Source organism: Papaver somniferum, chromosome 8, assembly GCF_003573695.1.
Source record: "Papaver somniferum cultivar HN1 chromosome 8, ASM357369v1, whole genome shotgun sequence".
Taxonomy (NCBI): domain Eukaryota; kingdom Viridiplantae; phylum Streptophyta; class Magnoliopsida; order Ranunculales; family Papaveraceae; genus Papaver; species Papaver somniferum.
This window is the reverse complement of record NC_039365.1, coordinates 19862300-19877968: the sequence shown is the minus strand read 5'-3', so window position 1 is coordinate 19877968 and position 15669 is coordinate 19862300. Positions and strand designations below refer to the sequence as shown.

Here is a 15669-nt window from a genome sequence, read left to right as displayed (position 1 = left end):
ACAGCATGCGTCTATTATATGGAGTTTTTAGACGATCGGAACCCTCTCGACCAAATCCACTTCATAATTGATCAGAGCTTTTTTCTGTCATTAAAGCTCCAGAGTTCAATTTGTATGGCATGGCTCTTCAATGCAAGCTTTCATACCTTATGTAATAGAGTTTTTCTATTGTTTTCCTCTTCTTCATAGATGTGTGTAGCGTGTATACAGAGGGATATTAATGTGTGTTCTATTTATTGCCGTGTAATAAATAAGTTGTCTGTTGCTCAGCAGCACAGGTCAGTTTGTCCGAAAGGAATCCCTAGCTAGGTCTCTCTTACGAGTAAGGCTCGAAAGTCATGACCTTAAAAGCCGTTACATTAGACAACCGATCCTTCACATCAGACTACTGTGCAACATCAGGTTGTCAGAGATGCCAAAAGACTCCACATATGTGAATATAAATTAAAAATCAGAAGACCGAGCAAAAAAAAGAAATCGGAGGTAATCAACAACAACAAATGCTACCATTGAACAGTATCATCCTCTTCAATTTCAGAATATCCAGACCGACTGACCGAGAACCTCATCTTAGGGTAAGAAGCAACCACGCCCCCGACTAGCAAGCAATGCCTCATGATATGACTCATACACGCCAAACATACTTATAAAGTTCTTTTAAAAAGAAGAGATAATTACAAAAATTGATGTGGGAGATGTCAGTGTAATATAATGGTAAAGTTATCATGTGATGTTACCCATGATCTAAGTTGGAAATATCAACATAACGGTAAAGTTATCATGTGATGTTACCGATGATTTAAGTTGGAAATTATCAACCAATGTAGTAAAATTTTGGATATCGATCCCGGCCGAGACATGTTGACGGATCTGTCTGAGTAAAATTTCGATGTTACTATTCCTAATTTTTTTACTTCTATAGATAAGTCATCCGAGGTTTAAGACTAACTTGAATTCTCCCTTATTATTATGACAACCGATGGAAAATCAAATCGTTAGGGCTATTTTTGATTATTTGTTTTTAATTAAATTTCCATACTACACCTAGACTTACTAACTTGTCTCAGTGGAATCTCGGTGGTCTTACCGAGTCTTTCGGCTCTCGCTCGCAATCTCGTCTCGCCGAGGTTAAAATTCATCTTTATTTAGTGTTGGTCGATATTGGTTTCATATATAACTGCCAACACTAAATCTTTTATCGATCTAAAAAGGAAATTACTATTTACCAGTGTGTGTTTTGATGAAAACCAAAAGTAGCTTAGCATATACTCCCTCCATCCCACTATTAATTGACCTGTTTACTTTTAGATTTTGTCCCATAATAAATGACCTATATCACTAAACAATGAGATATTTCTTAAATTATCCATTTAATTGATAATAATAAATATAAGAAATATGCATAATTTGATAGGCATGTTTATATTCGTTATTTAGGTGTTTTAAAATGCTTTTCAATTGTATGAAGTTTGCGAACATCCGTGGTGTAGTTTGAGAGATAAATCATTTTAAAATTTCACTAGTTATTATCCATAAGGTTATAATTGTAAAAAAATTGCTTAAAAGTACTCTTTTCCCTTGCTTGCCTTACAAACTTGAACTAGGTCAATTAATAATGGGTTGGAGGGAGTAAAACATTTTTTCGACTACCATTATGGACATGGTTGAACATTAAAAGGGAAGAGAAAGGGGGAATCTCGAGGAGAGGTGCGATTTACAAATCGGCGCCTCCGTGAGTTGGCTTAGTTTTCATAACTCTTTCAAAATTGGGGATTGTGATAAGATGAGTACTGGAAGATAGATACAGGATAATGGAGAGAACAAGTAGAGAGCATTATTTGGAACAGGGAAGTAGGCCTAGCGTGCTAGAAAGGAAGAGGAGGAGTGGAACCAGTTTCGATAACAGGAAATGGGCTATATAGCCAAAAACACAAGTTTTCTGGGCCATATGGACTGGTAGAAGTTTCGTCTGGGTCAAATGGACAGTTCAACTTTTTAATTGAAACTGACCCAATTACCCTTTTGTAACTGCACGTTCTCCGTCTCCTCAACAAAACCACGTTCTCCTTCTCTCTTCAGATGAAAACCGCCAACATCCTTCTTCTTCATCTTCTCACAAACTAGAAGAGGAACAAATTCGTCCACTGTTTCCCTAAACCAAAAACCATCAGAAATCGATTTCCTCCACCGTCTCCTAACCATCAACAGTAGCAGATTCATCAGAAACCATCCGAAAATCAGTTTCCTGCAATACTTGTTATGCATAACTGCTTATGCAATAAAAGCAACTATGTATTGCTTTATCATGAACTTTGCACTAAGCCAACAAAGGTATTGCTTTAGTATCCGTCCTTTACGTATGCAAATAAGTTTAATTTCATGATATCCACGCAATAGGTTGCATGCATATGTCGTACTTTTGAGCAAAATATTATCATAACACATTGGCACATCGTAAACAAAGACAAAAACGAAGGAACATAAAAAGCGAGATGACGTGAAACATTGCACCCCTTAAACCATACTACTCTAATTAGGAGATATAGGATCGTCAAACGAGAACCTTTCCGGGATTGTGAATTTGATTCCCGTGCTACTAGTTGACCCCCATTTTTACACAGGATATTTATGAATGCAATCCTCCCAAGGATTACCCTTGGGACATGATTTCACATTTTTAAGTGCGACCCAGACTGCACTATTACACTTAAACCCACTTCCTAATGCAATCTGCCAGACACGGTCGTTCTTGCACATCCTTCCTTTAGCCTCCATGTAGGCCAACTCATACCAAATTGAGCTTGATGACGTGTTTCCAAATCGATGAAGAGTCATTCGTGAAGGTTCAACATGAGCAGGCGAAAGATTTAGGTTATTTTCCATTTCATCGACTATTGCTCTTCCACCAGCATGTATACAGAAATGCTCAAATGCAAGTTTGAAATCAGGAATGTAAGTCTTTATTTTCGGGTTCTTGCACAACTTCTTAATCACCATAGCAGTGATAAAACGAAGTTGTTCGCTGATTGGAAGGACGAGAGGACCTAAAGTGGTGATGTTGGTCTTTAGTGCCAGTCCTGCAATTTCCATGAGACTTTTGCATAGGGCGACACCAACTTTACCAGCTTCGTCATCATCCTGCCTTACACATGTAAATGCTTCGTCGTTTGAACCAAAATGGGTTCTCACAATATGAACTAATTTGTACTTGGCTTGTCGCTTGTCTTGAAATTTGTTGGAGAGAAGAATCGCAGCTCCGCCTACACGAAATAGACAATTAGTTACCATCATGGATTTGTTGTTTCCATCGTACGCCGATAGAGTAAGGTTCTCTGTGCTCAAGACAATTGCATACGTGTCTCGATGAGCCTGTAGTAAATCCTTGGCAAGATCAATTGCTATGACTCCAGCACTGCAGCCCATCCCTCCCAAACTAAAACTCTTAATATTACTTCTCAGTTTATATTTGTTAATGATCATGGAGGAAAGCGATGGGACATGATTAAACAAACTGCAATTTACCACAAGAATACCAATGTCCTCAGGTTTAACATTAGTATTTGAGAAAAGAATATCCAGAGCTCCAAACATAACTTCCTCCGTCTCTTTTCTTCCCATCGCCAAACATCGGTCTGGTGGATGGCAATGCAAGCCTTCTGGAACACAAGTTTCTTCACCTAGTCCAGATCGCTCGAGAATCTTTTGTTGGAATACAATAGATGAGGCACTCTGGTTGCTATAACGCTGAACACGGTCAATGAGTAATTCAAATGAAACTTGAAGATGACTAGGTGGGCGATAACAGGAAAAATCAACTAGATAGACAGTTCGAGGCCGTTTCATCATGTAAACTGATAAACCAGAAACGATACCCGCACAAATTGTAGCACTGACAAGATTGAACTTGGCTATGTGATAATACCAAAGCTTATACACATACTCACGATTCTCTGAACTGACTTCAAAGAAAAATACAGCGATAAAAGGAATAAGAAAAGAATTAGCAGATGACTAATCAAGTAATGGTAAGCCAACTGGACATATTTAAAATTAATACTTTTTGTGGAATATGATGGCGACCTCTGATTTCCGCTAGCAGGAATGCTGCCATTATCATCTGTTGTCATGTTGTTTCAACTTTTTAAGAACCAAGAATGCGCACTAAGTAAATGCCAGAATGAAAAAAAATGCCCGTGATGTATGTAGTAGTGTATGAACGCTGAGGATATGTATGTCTCCTTAATGACTACCAAGGGGATTTTATTGTACCACCTTGGCCCTTCAGTATAACATGTATTCCCTGCAGCCATTAAATTTCTGTACGAATTTTACTTAAATTTGCTTAAGTAGTCTCTTTATTTCCTTATTAACGTTTTTCTTTAATGGCTGTCTGGAAATCCATGTATTAACTAGATGAAATCTCTGCAACGTCTTCTTTACTTTTCTTTAAGTTAGCCCTTTCTTGCTACTTGAATTAGCTTAATTTTTCCATGTTCTTATCTGGACCATGAACTCATAAATGGTAGGACTGAATGGTAATGGCCCCCATGACCTCGTCAGTAATGGTAGGACTGAATGGTAACATGGAGTTTTTAAATAAAAAATGTCAGGGAAATTAAACACAAGGTTTCAGCACCAGCCAACTACTAACAGTCACAGTGGTGAGCAGTGAATGGATTTGGCCAAATCTGCAATTAAATAGCACAGCTAGCCAAGGCTGATAATTCTTAGATGTCGGCTTCAGTATTCCACTGTAATAGAGGGTTTGTTCAGCTGTGTAATGTACTATACGTACATTGCAATGTCCGTAGTCAGACGTCTTCTTCTTTGTCTCTAGTAGTAATTTTTCTTTCAATCAAACGAACGTTTTGAGGGGGATGTGGTTGTTTGCAAAGAAAGAAAGAAGACAGTTTCATGTGTACGTAGTCAGACTTCTTCTTCTTCTTTTTCTTTGCCTCTAGTAGTAATTTTGAGTTGGTTTTCAGTCAGTTGATTGTAACAAACAAGTGCTACGTGCACATGGTGATTCCCCCTCAATGGATTGGCCTTCAAATAAGGAAGGTTGAGGTGCATGTCAGTCATCTACTTTGTCAAATCCTTCTTTATTTTTCATCACATAAATGTACTCGATCCTCATTCTTCCATCCTGTTTTATTGGACCAGTAGTGGGATAAATACATACCGGGAATGAAAGACAGAGTTGGGACATATGTACGGCTTCAGTCTTTAATTCCTTTAAAGGGTTTGTTTAAATAAGACATCATCGATAATAATAATAATTCCGTTGATGGCAGAACCCTCATTTGAAAAATTTTGATTGTATTTTTAAGGTTGTAATCTGCGTTTTAGTGTAAGCAAATTCTAAATTTAGCTAACAACAACACTCAGACTCTATAATAGTTATGGTCTATCCAGTCGCATTTACATTTGTCTAATGGCAACATCCAACCGACAAGGGCTACTACTACTCTCTCTTTCTGTATTCAGCAGGGTTGTAAATATGTGGATAGGATGGGTAGACATGATGGTATGATGGTTACAGTGACACTCAGACTTCAAGTTTGGGAGACGGAACATAGCAAGATGATCGACTTAATATTTCAAAGATTTTACTACATACATTGCATTTCATGCAGTATTATTAGCCACAAACAGAACAAAAAAGGAAGATACAGTTAGCTGAAAGAGAGTCAGGGAGACCGTGTTCATATTTCAGCTCTGCTCTGACAAGCTTTGTATCTTCTCCATAAGGGTTTCAATCCTCTGATGAATAAAACACAAAAAAACACCATAAATCACCAAGGCATTGGTGGAAAAATAAATAAATGAATACATGAGAAGTAAAGCGAAAACCAAATGATATCAGCCATTTGAGCCGATTAAGATAATAAGACAAAAGTTTTGGGTAATAGTTATGGACTATACATTAATCCGAACAATCGGTATTTCGTAAAGACAGAAGAAAAGCTTACCTTAATGGACTGCGTAACATCATCCAGCTTAAATAATACCAAATCAGATAATGTGCCTCCGAAATCCTTCAACAAATACCATAAGAACCAGTCACATAGCTATATTGTTAGAGAAAAAGATAAACTAAATACACAGATACAGGTGAAGGGTTAACTAAGTGGAAAAAAGGGTAAAGGACTTGTAACTGTAATCCATGTATCCATATTTGTACTGTCCACATAGATGCTTAACAAGAATACAAGATTATACTGCGTGTGAAGAACAAATAACACCTTTAGACTTGAAAACGGCGATGTAATAAGACCACCACGCATTGAGGTACTTTCTCTCTCCCACTGATCAGTTGAAAATTTCCGACCTCTACCAACTAGTATGAGCTTTGAAGCTTCTGCCACGATAACCTAGATGCCACATATACAACTTAAAGCAATTTTTAAAATCTTAACAAATCGCAAGACTGTTATCATATTGGAAGGGGGATAGATTTTCTTGGCCCCAGCAAACATATTGCAGTCTGTAAGAAAAGTAGTTTCGAGTTACCTTTCTCAAATACCCTGGATTAGAGATGCCTTGAACCTGTAATTCATCTACAGGTGTTGCTCTTCCCGGGAAATGCTTTCAATTCTAAATGTATGAAGTCCATATGCTGATTGCAAGCAACCTAGCTAGAAATCATTTATCATGAGATCTCAACAAATCGATGCAGAGTATATGTTTTCTTGCTTTGTTATTTGGTACACAAGTATAAAGTCATACTCAGTTCAAAGCACCACAAACCAAGTAGAAAACTTATGAAAAATACCTTGTTCGATAATAATGCCAATCACTAGAGTAAGAGGAACGCGCTTCTCGACTTTTGCAACTCCCAAAAATGGAAGAAAGAACGGTCTCGTAACCTTTGCAAAATATAATTCCTTAGCATGGAGATGACACTAGGAATTCTCTAACAGCAATAAAATGAAGAAGCCAGAAAAACTAGTACCTTGTAAACTATTTCATTAGGTGTAATATATAACCGTCGTGAGGAGAAATCTTTACGCAGCACATATCTTCTGACAGGTATATATAGAAGCATGATAAGACCAACTCCCCACGCTAAAACCAACAGCAATGATATTAGTACCCATATAACTGAGTCATACTGTATATAATTTCTTGCAAGGTCTTCAAAGGAGGCTTCATAAAGAACCTGCCCTGAAATTTCTGCTTCATCATCTTCTAACTCTGATGCAGGACCTTCTAGTAAAAGTTCATTTGGTCGAGCATAGCCACGTATATCAATTGCATGACCCGACAACATCACTTCAGTCTTTAACAAAACAATTTAGCCTTCTGCCCAACAAAGCAAATTAGGATTCATCACTATAAGTGCAACGCCTGATTCAAGTCTGCAGAGAATTAGTTTAACATGAAGCCATCCATGATCCAATAAAGAGGTTTTAATCATCTTATCAATGCTCATAAACCTAGTTCGTCACAATGATGGAGCGGTTTCCATAAGCTACTTTACTACTATGTACATCATTTAGATTAAATCAGACTAGAAGATACTACCAAATACATTGACCGAATCGTTACGATTCCAAAATCAACCAACTAAACGATCACCCTAAAGCGTAAATCAAATGTTTGTGCCCCCATGTTACCTATTTTCGACAGGTAAATTTCAATGGATCAAATTGGGTCTAAAACCAAAACATGCTTCTGATTATGCTGCCACCCACATTATGTACAATTAGTCTCTAAAGCTCAGGTGTGTGTGTGTGTTTCTAGTTAGCTCATTGTTAGACCTTAGAAACAAACAGAACCTCGTTACATGATTACATCCATATGAATTTCCCAATACAAATAAGGATCAACTAGCAGAAGATAATCAAAACCCACAATTTTATTTCCCTCCAGAACATATAATTTCTTAAAAGAAGGCATTTTCCATAGATTAAACCATCAAGAGAAATGAAATTTTATGAAATATGAATAAGGAATGATGAGATATTTACCTCAGAGATCTTTGATTCCTTTAAAGGGTTTGTTTAAATCATTATGAGGAATGATTTAGTGGATGACAAAACCCTAATTTCAGATTTGTGGTTGTAATTTGCGTTTTACTGTAAGCAAATTCTAAACTTAGGTAACAACAACCAGTCTATTCATTTCTGATGATGATATACCGTATACGATTATCAGAGTTTCTAATAGACTTTAAGTATGGTCTATTATCTTTCTATTTGCATTTGTTTAATGGTAACACCTAGCTGATAAGGGCTACAACTGTATTCTTTTTTTTTTTGTTTTCCACATTTTCATCATGGTTTTTAAAATCTTACGCTTGACGCTAGATTCTGTTTTGAGCGGGAATTGAAAACCCCAGCTCCCACTCCCCTGTAGTAGGATGAACTAGTGTGCCACACACTTTGTTTTTTTTACAATAATTAGATTTCTTTTTGAAGCATAATAATTAGATTTATATAAATATTATCTTCCTAAATTTTATAATCACTAGTTACGAATAGTTTATTTATAAGAAAACATTCGTTTTAAACATCAACCATGAATTGACGCTTCACACTTCAATATATGCGTCGTTTCCTAAAAAATGAAAAACGATTCACGCTTCGCTTCACGCTTTCAATAGAAAGCGTTACACTAACGGCGAATTACATATAAAAATATAAACGAGAAACAATAAACAGGTAAACCACGATACACCTTATGAATAAGATATAATGTGATGTTGGACACGCACGTGTTGCCTCTTTAGAATCTTAACAAGAAAAATCCGGAAAGATAAAACTTCGGCAAAGAAAAAAGAACATAACGCGATAAGTCCAAAACTGCAACATAGGCATAAGAGTCTCCGCATAAACTAATCCCAAGTAGATCTACAGGAACCTAGAAATATTTTGTTCTCCTTTGATATCCAGTGAGAAGTCTTGTAATACTAGAATTATATAAGAGTCCATAAACAAGTTGCGAAAAAAGAGCACCTCAGCTCGTGATAGAATTATCAAGATTGGTTCTTGCACACTTCTGGCCACCTCAAGAATGGTAAAAGTGTCACATCGGTGTATCCAGAATAGGAGGTACTTCTACTGATTGCAGATGACATTTTGAGCATTTCCATACTTTTATTCTTCGAGCAATGGTGATTTTTGCAAGATATTAATGTCGTTGTTGCAAACTGAAAGGCCGAAACAAGCATGTCATATCCAATCATAAGAAGCCGTCGTTTCCAAAACCACGGTTGGTTTTGTATAGTGGCCCTTATCCTGACCCTGCCAAGCATACGAACATCCGTGGCACACCCAATGCATGCAATCAAGGCTACTTCACATTCCAGGAAAGCCCATCTCCTTATTCTCAGCTAGTAGTCAATTGACATCACATTGCGTGGGTTGCCGTAAAAAACGTGAACCAAAATGGTTGACTACAGTTTCGCAAAACAATTTGAGATTATCAAATGCAATTGTTTTAGCCATACGTATATACTCATCATAAGCATCTGCAGAACACCATAATCTAGAATCCTAAGGGCCGCGGTGGCCTTTCGTTCAAGATTATTCCCTCGTATGTTTCGTGCATCAAATTGATAGTTAAATTTAGGGTTTATCCGACAAAGCTCTACAATAACCCGCCTGACCAAGTGATGTGCCATTCGGTAGCGACGTCGAAAATCCTGATCAGAATAGAGTCAGTAGACACTTCTATTAACAAAATAATCACGTATCATTTGTGACCTTCCTCTCGAAATCTCCATATGTATCTTTTTCTCAATATAGCTCCTGGTTCTGGATCTCGCAGAACTTTCCCGATGTATACTTGTAGCATTGCATTGGTTCTGGATCTCCATCTTCTGAATCTGCATCCATTTGTTCCAGCTGCTGCATTAACGCTTTTTATTGATGGAAAAATGTTTCTGCTAATAATTGAGCTTCCTCATTTCCCATACCAGGATCCATAACGAATGAAACAAAGAGAGATATCTAATAAATTAGAATTTATTTTTTTTGTACAATAGAAAATGGAATGTGTTTGAGTGTGTTTAAAATAGGTGGATTGAGTGTGTTTACATCGGTGTAAAACGAAATATATCCAATGGAAGATCCAACCCATGGAAAGAGTAGGAAGTTTCCGACCCTACCGGGTTGGCTCCCAAGCCTAACTTTGCTATTCTTAGACCATTTTTTTCATATACCAAACCTATTTTTTTCCTTTTGCCTACCCTTAACTATTTTTTCCTCCCATAAGCAAATTTATAGTTCCGCTTAGCTGTTGAGGTTGGTGAAATAGTAGTTGGCCTACAGCCAATCCCGGGATGACCGACCCCGTACGGTACGTTCGGCTTATTCTGCTTCGATAGACCATCTTTCCACTGCAGAAAACGCAGTTTGGCCATCCATCTGACACCACAAACAAGTTTATTTCCATAGTTCCATTGAAATTGCTCTAATATGTCAATCGAAACCACAAAGTCAAATATTCCGAAAACTAAGCCAAAATTTTATGATGAAAGAAAAAGCAAAAGGATTATAAATCGACCATATACCTTCGTTTTTCCTGTTGGTTTCAAAAATGTTGGTGGCGATGAGTATTAAAATTCTTGTACACGGTACACCATTAATTAAAGTTTGAATTTAGTTTTAGAGTGTTTTTTTTTGACAATAGTGGTTTAGCACATGATTTTCTGCTAGATCAACACAAGAATATACACAACATACGTGTTACTGTTAACTTAACAATGTTACATGTGATAAAGATAAAGGAGGTCTAGGGGTAAAGAATCTAAAAATGATGAATATTGCACTCATCATGAAGTGGTTGTGGCGTTTCGGATGTGAAAAAACGACTCTTTGGAGGACAATTGTGGCAGAGAAGCACGATAAAGATCCTCTTGGGTGGTCTACTAAGACGCAAAAATCAGCTTATGGTTGTAGTATTTGGAAAGGAGTATGCAAGTTTGATGAGGACTTTAAGTCCAATTACATGATGCAGGTAGGTGATGAAAATCACACTAGTTTTTGGAATGATATATGGATCTCCAATATTCCTTTGAGAGTTCAATTTCCAGCAACTTATGCAATTTCAGGATCGAAAAGCGCAGTGGCTGCAGAGGTTATAGTTTTTGAAAGTGGCATGGTCAGTTGGAATTTAGATATTTATAGAAGAGTTTACGATGGGGTCATTACAGAATTAACTTCTTTACTCCTTTTACTTGACAACTTTCAATCTAATAGCACTACAACGGATTCAGATAAGAGAATTTGGTTGGGTGAAAAAGCTAATGGAATCTTTTCAGTAAAGTCGTGTTACAATTGGCTCCACAAATCACTCCTCATCCTCCAAGATTTATCCCTAAAAAGAGGATTTGGTCGTGTAACTGGCCAACAAAAGCAAGTTTTTTTATGTGGGCTGCAGGTTATGAAAAAATTTCTATGCAAGACTTAATGGGTAGAAGAGGATGGCATGAAGAGTGGGTAAATCATTGTTATCTATGTGTACAAGATGGGAAGTCCGTCAATCATCTTCTCATTCATTGCAAGGTAGCGTGGGAAGTTTGGTGTTTTTTTCTTTAAGGAGTGGTCGTTTAAATGGGTAACTCCACCGAACTTGTTAACTCTTATCATTTCTTGGCCTCTTCGTGCTAATACTGCAAGGAAATCAATGGTTCTAAAAGTTCTTTCTGCTGCGGTTTTATGGTGTCTTTGGGATGAGAGAAACATGAGAGCTTTTCAAAATACTAGTAAGGATGAATACGGCATCATCAACTCTGTTAAGCTCACTGTGGCATACTGGTTCCATAACAGGGGTGTGTTTCGAGGCATTTCTATGGAACAATTTGCTATTAGTTAGAAGGAAGTTTTGTTTCAACCACCATGAGCTTGTTGTTTGAAGTTTAAAGGAGTTTGTTGAGTTTTTTTTTCGTTTTGGTTTTCTACCTTGTTTTTTGGAGGCGGGTTGTGTTGGTTCTATGGCTTTGTTTCTTTTGAGGTTGTTACTCGGTGGCTTTTTCTTTTTCTCTTTTTTTCGGTCAGTTTTGGTTAGTCCATAATTCATGTACCCAATCATTTCATGTATAAAATTTTTAATTTACTGATAAAAAAAAAAGACAATGTTAGTTTCTGCCATTTAAGTATTCTACTATTAGTTTTGTGTTTATACGGCTAAGGGTAGTCGCATATTCATATAAAATGAATTTGGTTGTTAAAAACTCCTATCTAAATGGGTTGTAGACTTGTAGCAGTGCATTGTGGTTGGTAATGCATTAGGTGGCATGCCCCATTCAGCCATTGCTACCGCCGCTAAAGTTTATATGCTTCAATAAAATATGGAAACTGTTGAGTCGAACTGTCGAAGAGTCATTTTTCAGATTGAAAAAAAAAAAAACACTAGAAGGAATTCAAAGTTCGAAACTCTAATATGTATATTCCTAAACAAAGGTCGGTAATAGTAACGTGAAAGAGTACTGAGTTCATGGCGCATGAAACATTTTTCTAATTCCTAACTATTTGACACTGGATATGAACTTTAACCTAACTATTGCAAGAGCCATTGCGCATAAGCAGAATCAACAGTTCCCTTTGCAGTCTTGCAGAACAACATCTACTATTGTTTTTGCGGTTTGTTTTTGGATTTAGTGTCCAAAACAAATTAAACTGATGAAGTTTTGGAGAAAATAATTACTAACCAAGCAAAATCCAAAGTATTTTTCTATTCGAGCTCTAGTACTCATCTTCTAAGTTAGTATTCATCTGCGACGGACCCGGCGGCAGACCGCATGTCCAGAACTACTGTAAATACTTTCAGACAGCTCCAAATCCATTGCAAACTGTCACTGAGGTGTTGGCTTTCGCCTGGTAACCTAACTTTCCGTCCGGTTTGACGATCTCATCTCATTGACCATTTTTACCAGTTTAAATTAATAATTGAAAGGAAAAAATAAATAAAAATCTTGTTCAGTTATTTAAAATGGGTTACGTGTGTAGTTCCCCCATAAATGCACGTTCACATTATCAAATCCAGTTGTATATAACCAAAGAATCGATTATTTAAGTCAGCTACCGGCCACCATAAGCTTAGCTTATAGTATAATCGGTTACCTTTGAATTTTTTGATTGCCAAATTTACCCTAAATCAAAAACTATCGCTGTAAAGTAAATTTTGTCTAAAAACAACGTAACGCGAAATATCCCACAAATTCCAAAATCCACCGCATGGCATAATCCAAACCAATCCAGGAAAATGTGCATGGGAATTGGGATAGAGGAAGAGGACAATCTGGGAAATATGACCGAAAAAAGTATTAAACAACTTCATTAAATATTTCTTGCCTTGCTAGCTTTTGCTGGACTCATATATTAACAGACTTCTCACTGTTTAGAATCAAGAAATAATTCCAAGTTTTCTTTCTGCTACAATTCTCCTCTATTTTTCATGGTTTTCAGACCATGAGCATTCGAAATTCTCCAACCTTACCACTTGCTTTCTTATTCATTCTCGTCATAATTCAGCTTCCATCTTTCAGTTATAGCTATAGAACGCAAAACAAAAAAGAACCAACCATACAAGTAGAAGAGTCGAATAGATATCTATGGCGCTTATCAACGGAAATTTCTCCTGCCAGAAGGTACAGAAGGAACGACAGCATGCGTCTATTATATGGAGTTTTTAGACGATCGGAACCCTCTCGACCAAATCCACTTCATAATTGATCAGAGCTTTTTTCTGTCATTAAAGCTCCAGAGTTCAATTTGTATGGCATGGCTCTTCAATGCAAGCTTTCATACCTTATGTAATAGAGTTTTTCTATTGTTTTCCTCTTCTTCATAGATGTGTGTAGCGTGTATACAGAGGGATATTAATGTGTGTTCTATTTATTGCCGTGTAATAAATAAGTTGTCTGTTGCTCAGCAGCACAGGTCAGTTTGTCCGAAAGGAATCCCTAGCTAGGTCTCTCTTACGAGTAAGGCTCGAAAGTCATGACCTTAAAAGCCGTTACATTAGACAACCGATCCTTCACATCAGACTACTGTGCAACATCAGGTTGTCAGAGATGCCAAAAGACTCCACATATGTGAATATAAATTAAAAATCAGAAGACCGAGCAAAAAAAAGAAATCGGAGGTAATCAACAACAACAAATGCTACCATTGAACAGTATCATCCTCTTCAATTTCAGAATATCCAGACCGACTGACCGAGAACCTCATCTTAGGGTAAGAAGCAACCACGCCCCCGACTAGCAAGCAATGCCTCATGATATGACTCATACACGCCAAACATACTTATAAAGTTCTTTTAAAAAGAAGAGATAATTACAAAAATTGATGTGGGAGATGTCAGTGTAATATAATGGTAAAGTTATCATGTGATGTTACCCATGATCTAAGTTGGAAATATCAACATAACGGTAAAGTTATCATGTGATGTTACCGATGATTTAAGTTGGAAATTATCAACCAATGTAGTAAAATTTTGGATATCGATCCCGGCCGAGACATGTTGACGGATCTGTCTGAGTAAAATTTCGATGTTACTATTCCTAATTTTTTATACTTCTATAGATAAGTCATCCGAGGTTTAAGACTAACTTGAATTCTCCCTTATTATTATGACAACCGATGGAAAATCAAATCGTTAGGGCTATTTTTGATTATTTGTTTTTAATTAAATTTCCATACTACACCTAGACTTACTAACTTGTCTCAGTGGAATCTCGGTGGTCTTACCGAGTCTTTCGGCTCTCGCTCGCAATCTCGTCTCGCCGAGGTTAAAAGATTCATCTACCTTTAGTGTTGGTCGATATTGGTTTCATATATAACTGCCAACACTAAATCTTTTATCGATCTAAAAAGGAAATTACTATTTACCAGTGTGTGTTTTGATGAAAACCAAAAGTAGCTTAGCATATACTCCCTCCATCCCACTATTAATTGACCTGTTTACTTTTAGATTTTGTCCCATAATAAATGACCTATATCACTAAACAATGAGATATTTCTTAAATTATCCATTTAATTGATAATAATAAATATAAGAAATATGCATAATTTGATAGGCATGTTTATATTCGTTATTTAGGTGTTTTAAAATGCTTTTCAATTGTATGAAGTTTGCGAACATCCGTGGTGTAGTTTGAGAGATAAATCATTTTAAAATTTCACTAGTTATTATCCATAAGGTTATAATTGTAAAAAAATTGCTTAAAAGTACTCTTTTCCCTTGCTTGCCTTACAAACTTGAACTAGGTCAATTAATAATGGGTTGGAGGGAGTAAAACATTTTTTCGACTACCATTATGGACATGGTTGAACATTAAAAGGGAAGAGAAAGGGGGAATCTCGAGGAGAGGTGCGATTTACAAATCGGCGCCTCCGTGAGTTGGCTTAGTTTTCATAACTCTTTCAAAATTGGGGATTGTGATAAGATGAGTACTGGAAGATAGATAAATCAGGATAATGGAGAGAACAAGTAGAGAGCATTATTTGGAACAGGGAAGTAGGCCTAGCGTGCTAGAAAGGAAGAGGAGGAGTGGAACCAGTTTCGATAACAGGAAATGGGCTATATAGCCAAAAACACAAGTTTTCTGGGCCATATGGACTGGTAGAAGTTTCGTCTGGGTCAAATGGACAGTTCAACTTTTTAATTGAAACTGACCCAATTACCCTTTTGTAACTGCACGTTCTCCGTCTCCTCAAC

The 15669-nt window shown here is 36.9% G+C and overlaps 1 protein-coding gene and 1 pseudogene across 5 annotated transcripts; both read right to left on the bottom strand.

Annotated features, from left to right (window-relative positions):
• Window positions 1–2613: 2613 nt before the first annotated feature.
• On the bottom strand, window positions 2614–4127 carry LOC113305225 (annotated as a pseudogene).
• Window positions 4128–5576: 1449 nt separating this feature from the next.
• LOC113303449 lies at window positions 5577–8139 on the bottom strand. 5 transcript variants are annotated; one of them, XR_003337510.1, is made up of 7 exons: window positions 7974–8139; window positions 6956–7361; window positions 6776–6869; window positions 6514–6634; window positions 6246–6374; window positions 5973–6038; window positions 5577–5763 (listed from the first exon to the last, which is right to left on the bottom strand). XR_003337510.1 is itself a non-coding variant. In XM_026552484.1 (4 exons), exons 2-4 carry the CDS (start codon window positions 7271–7273, stop codon window positions 6598–6600), a joined length of 453 nt encoding a protein of 150 aa, XP_026408269.1. In that variant the 5' UTR covers window positions 7274–7305; window positions 7974–8139; the 3' UTR covers window positions 6581–6597. The 5 variants fall into 5 exon arrangements, 1 of the variants encoding a protein (XP_026408269.1); XR_003337511.1 differs by having other exon boundaries at window positions 6956–7350; XR_003337509.1 differs by having other exon boundaries at window positions 6956–7305.
• Window positions 8140–15669: the final 7530 nt, after the last annotated feature.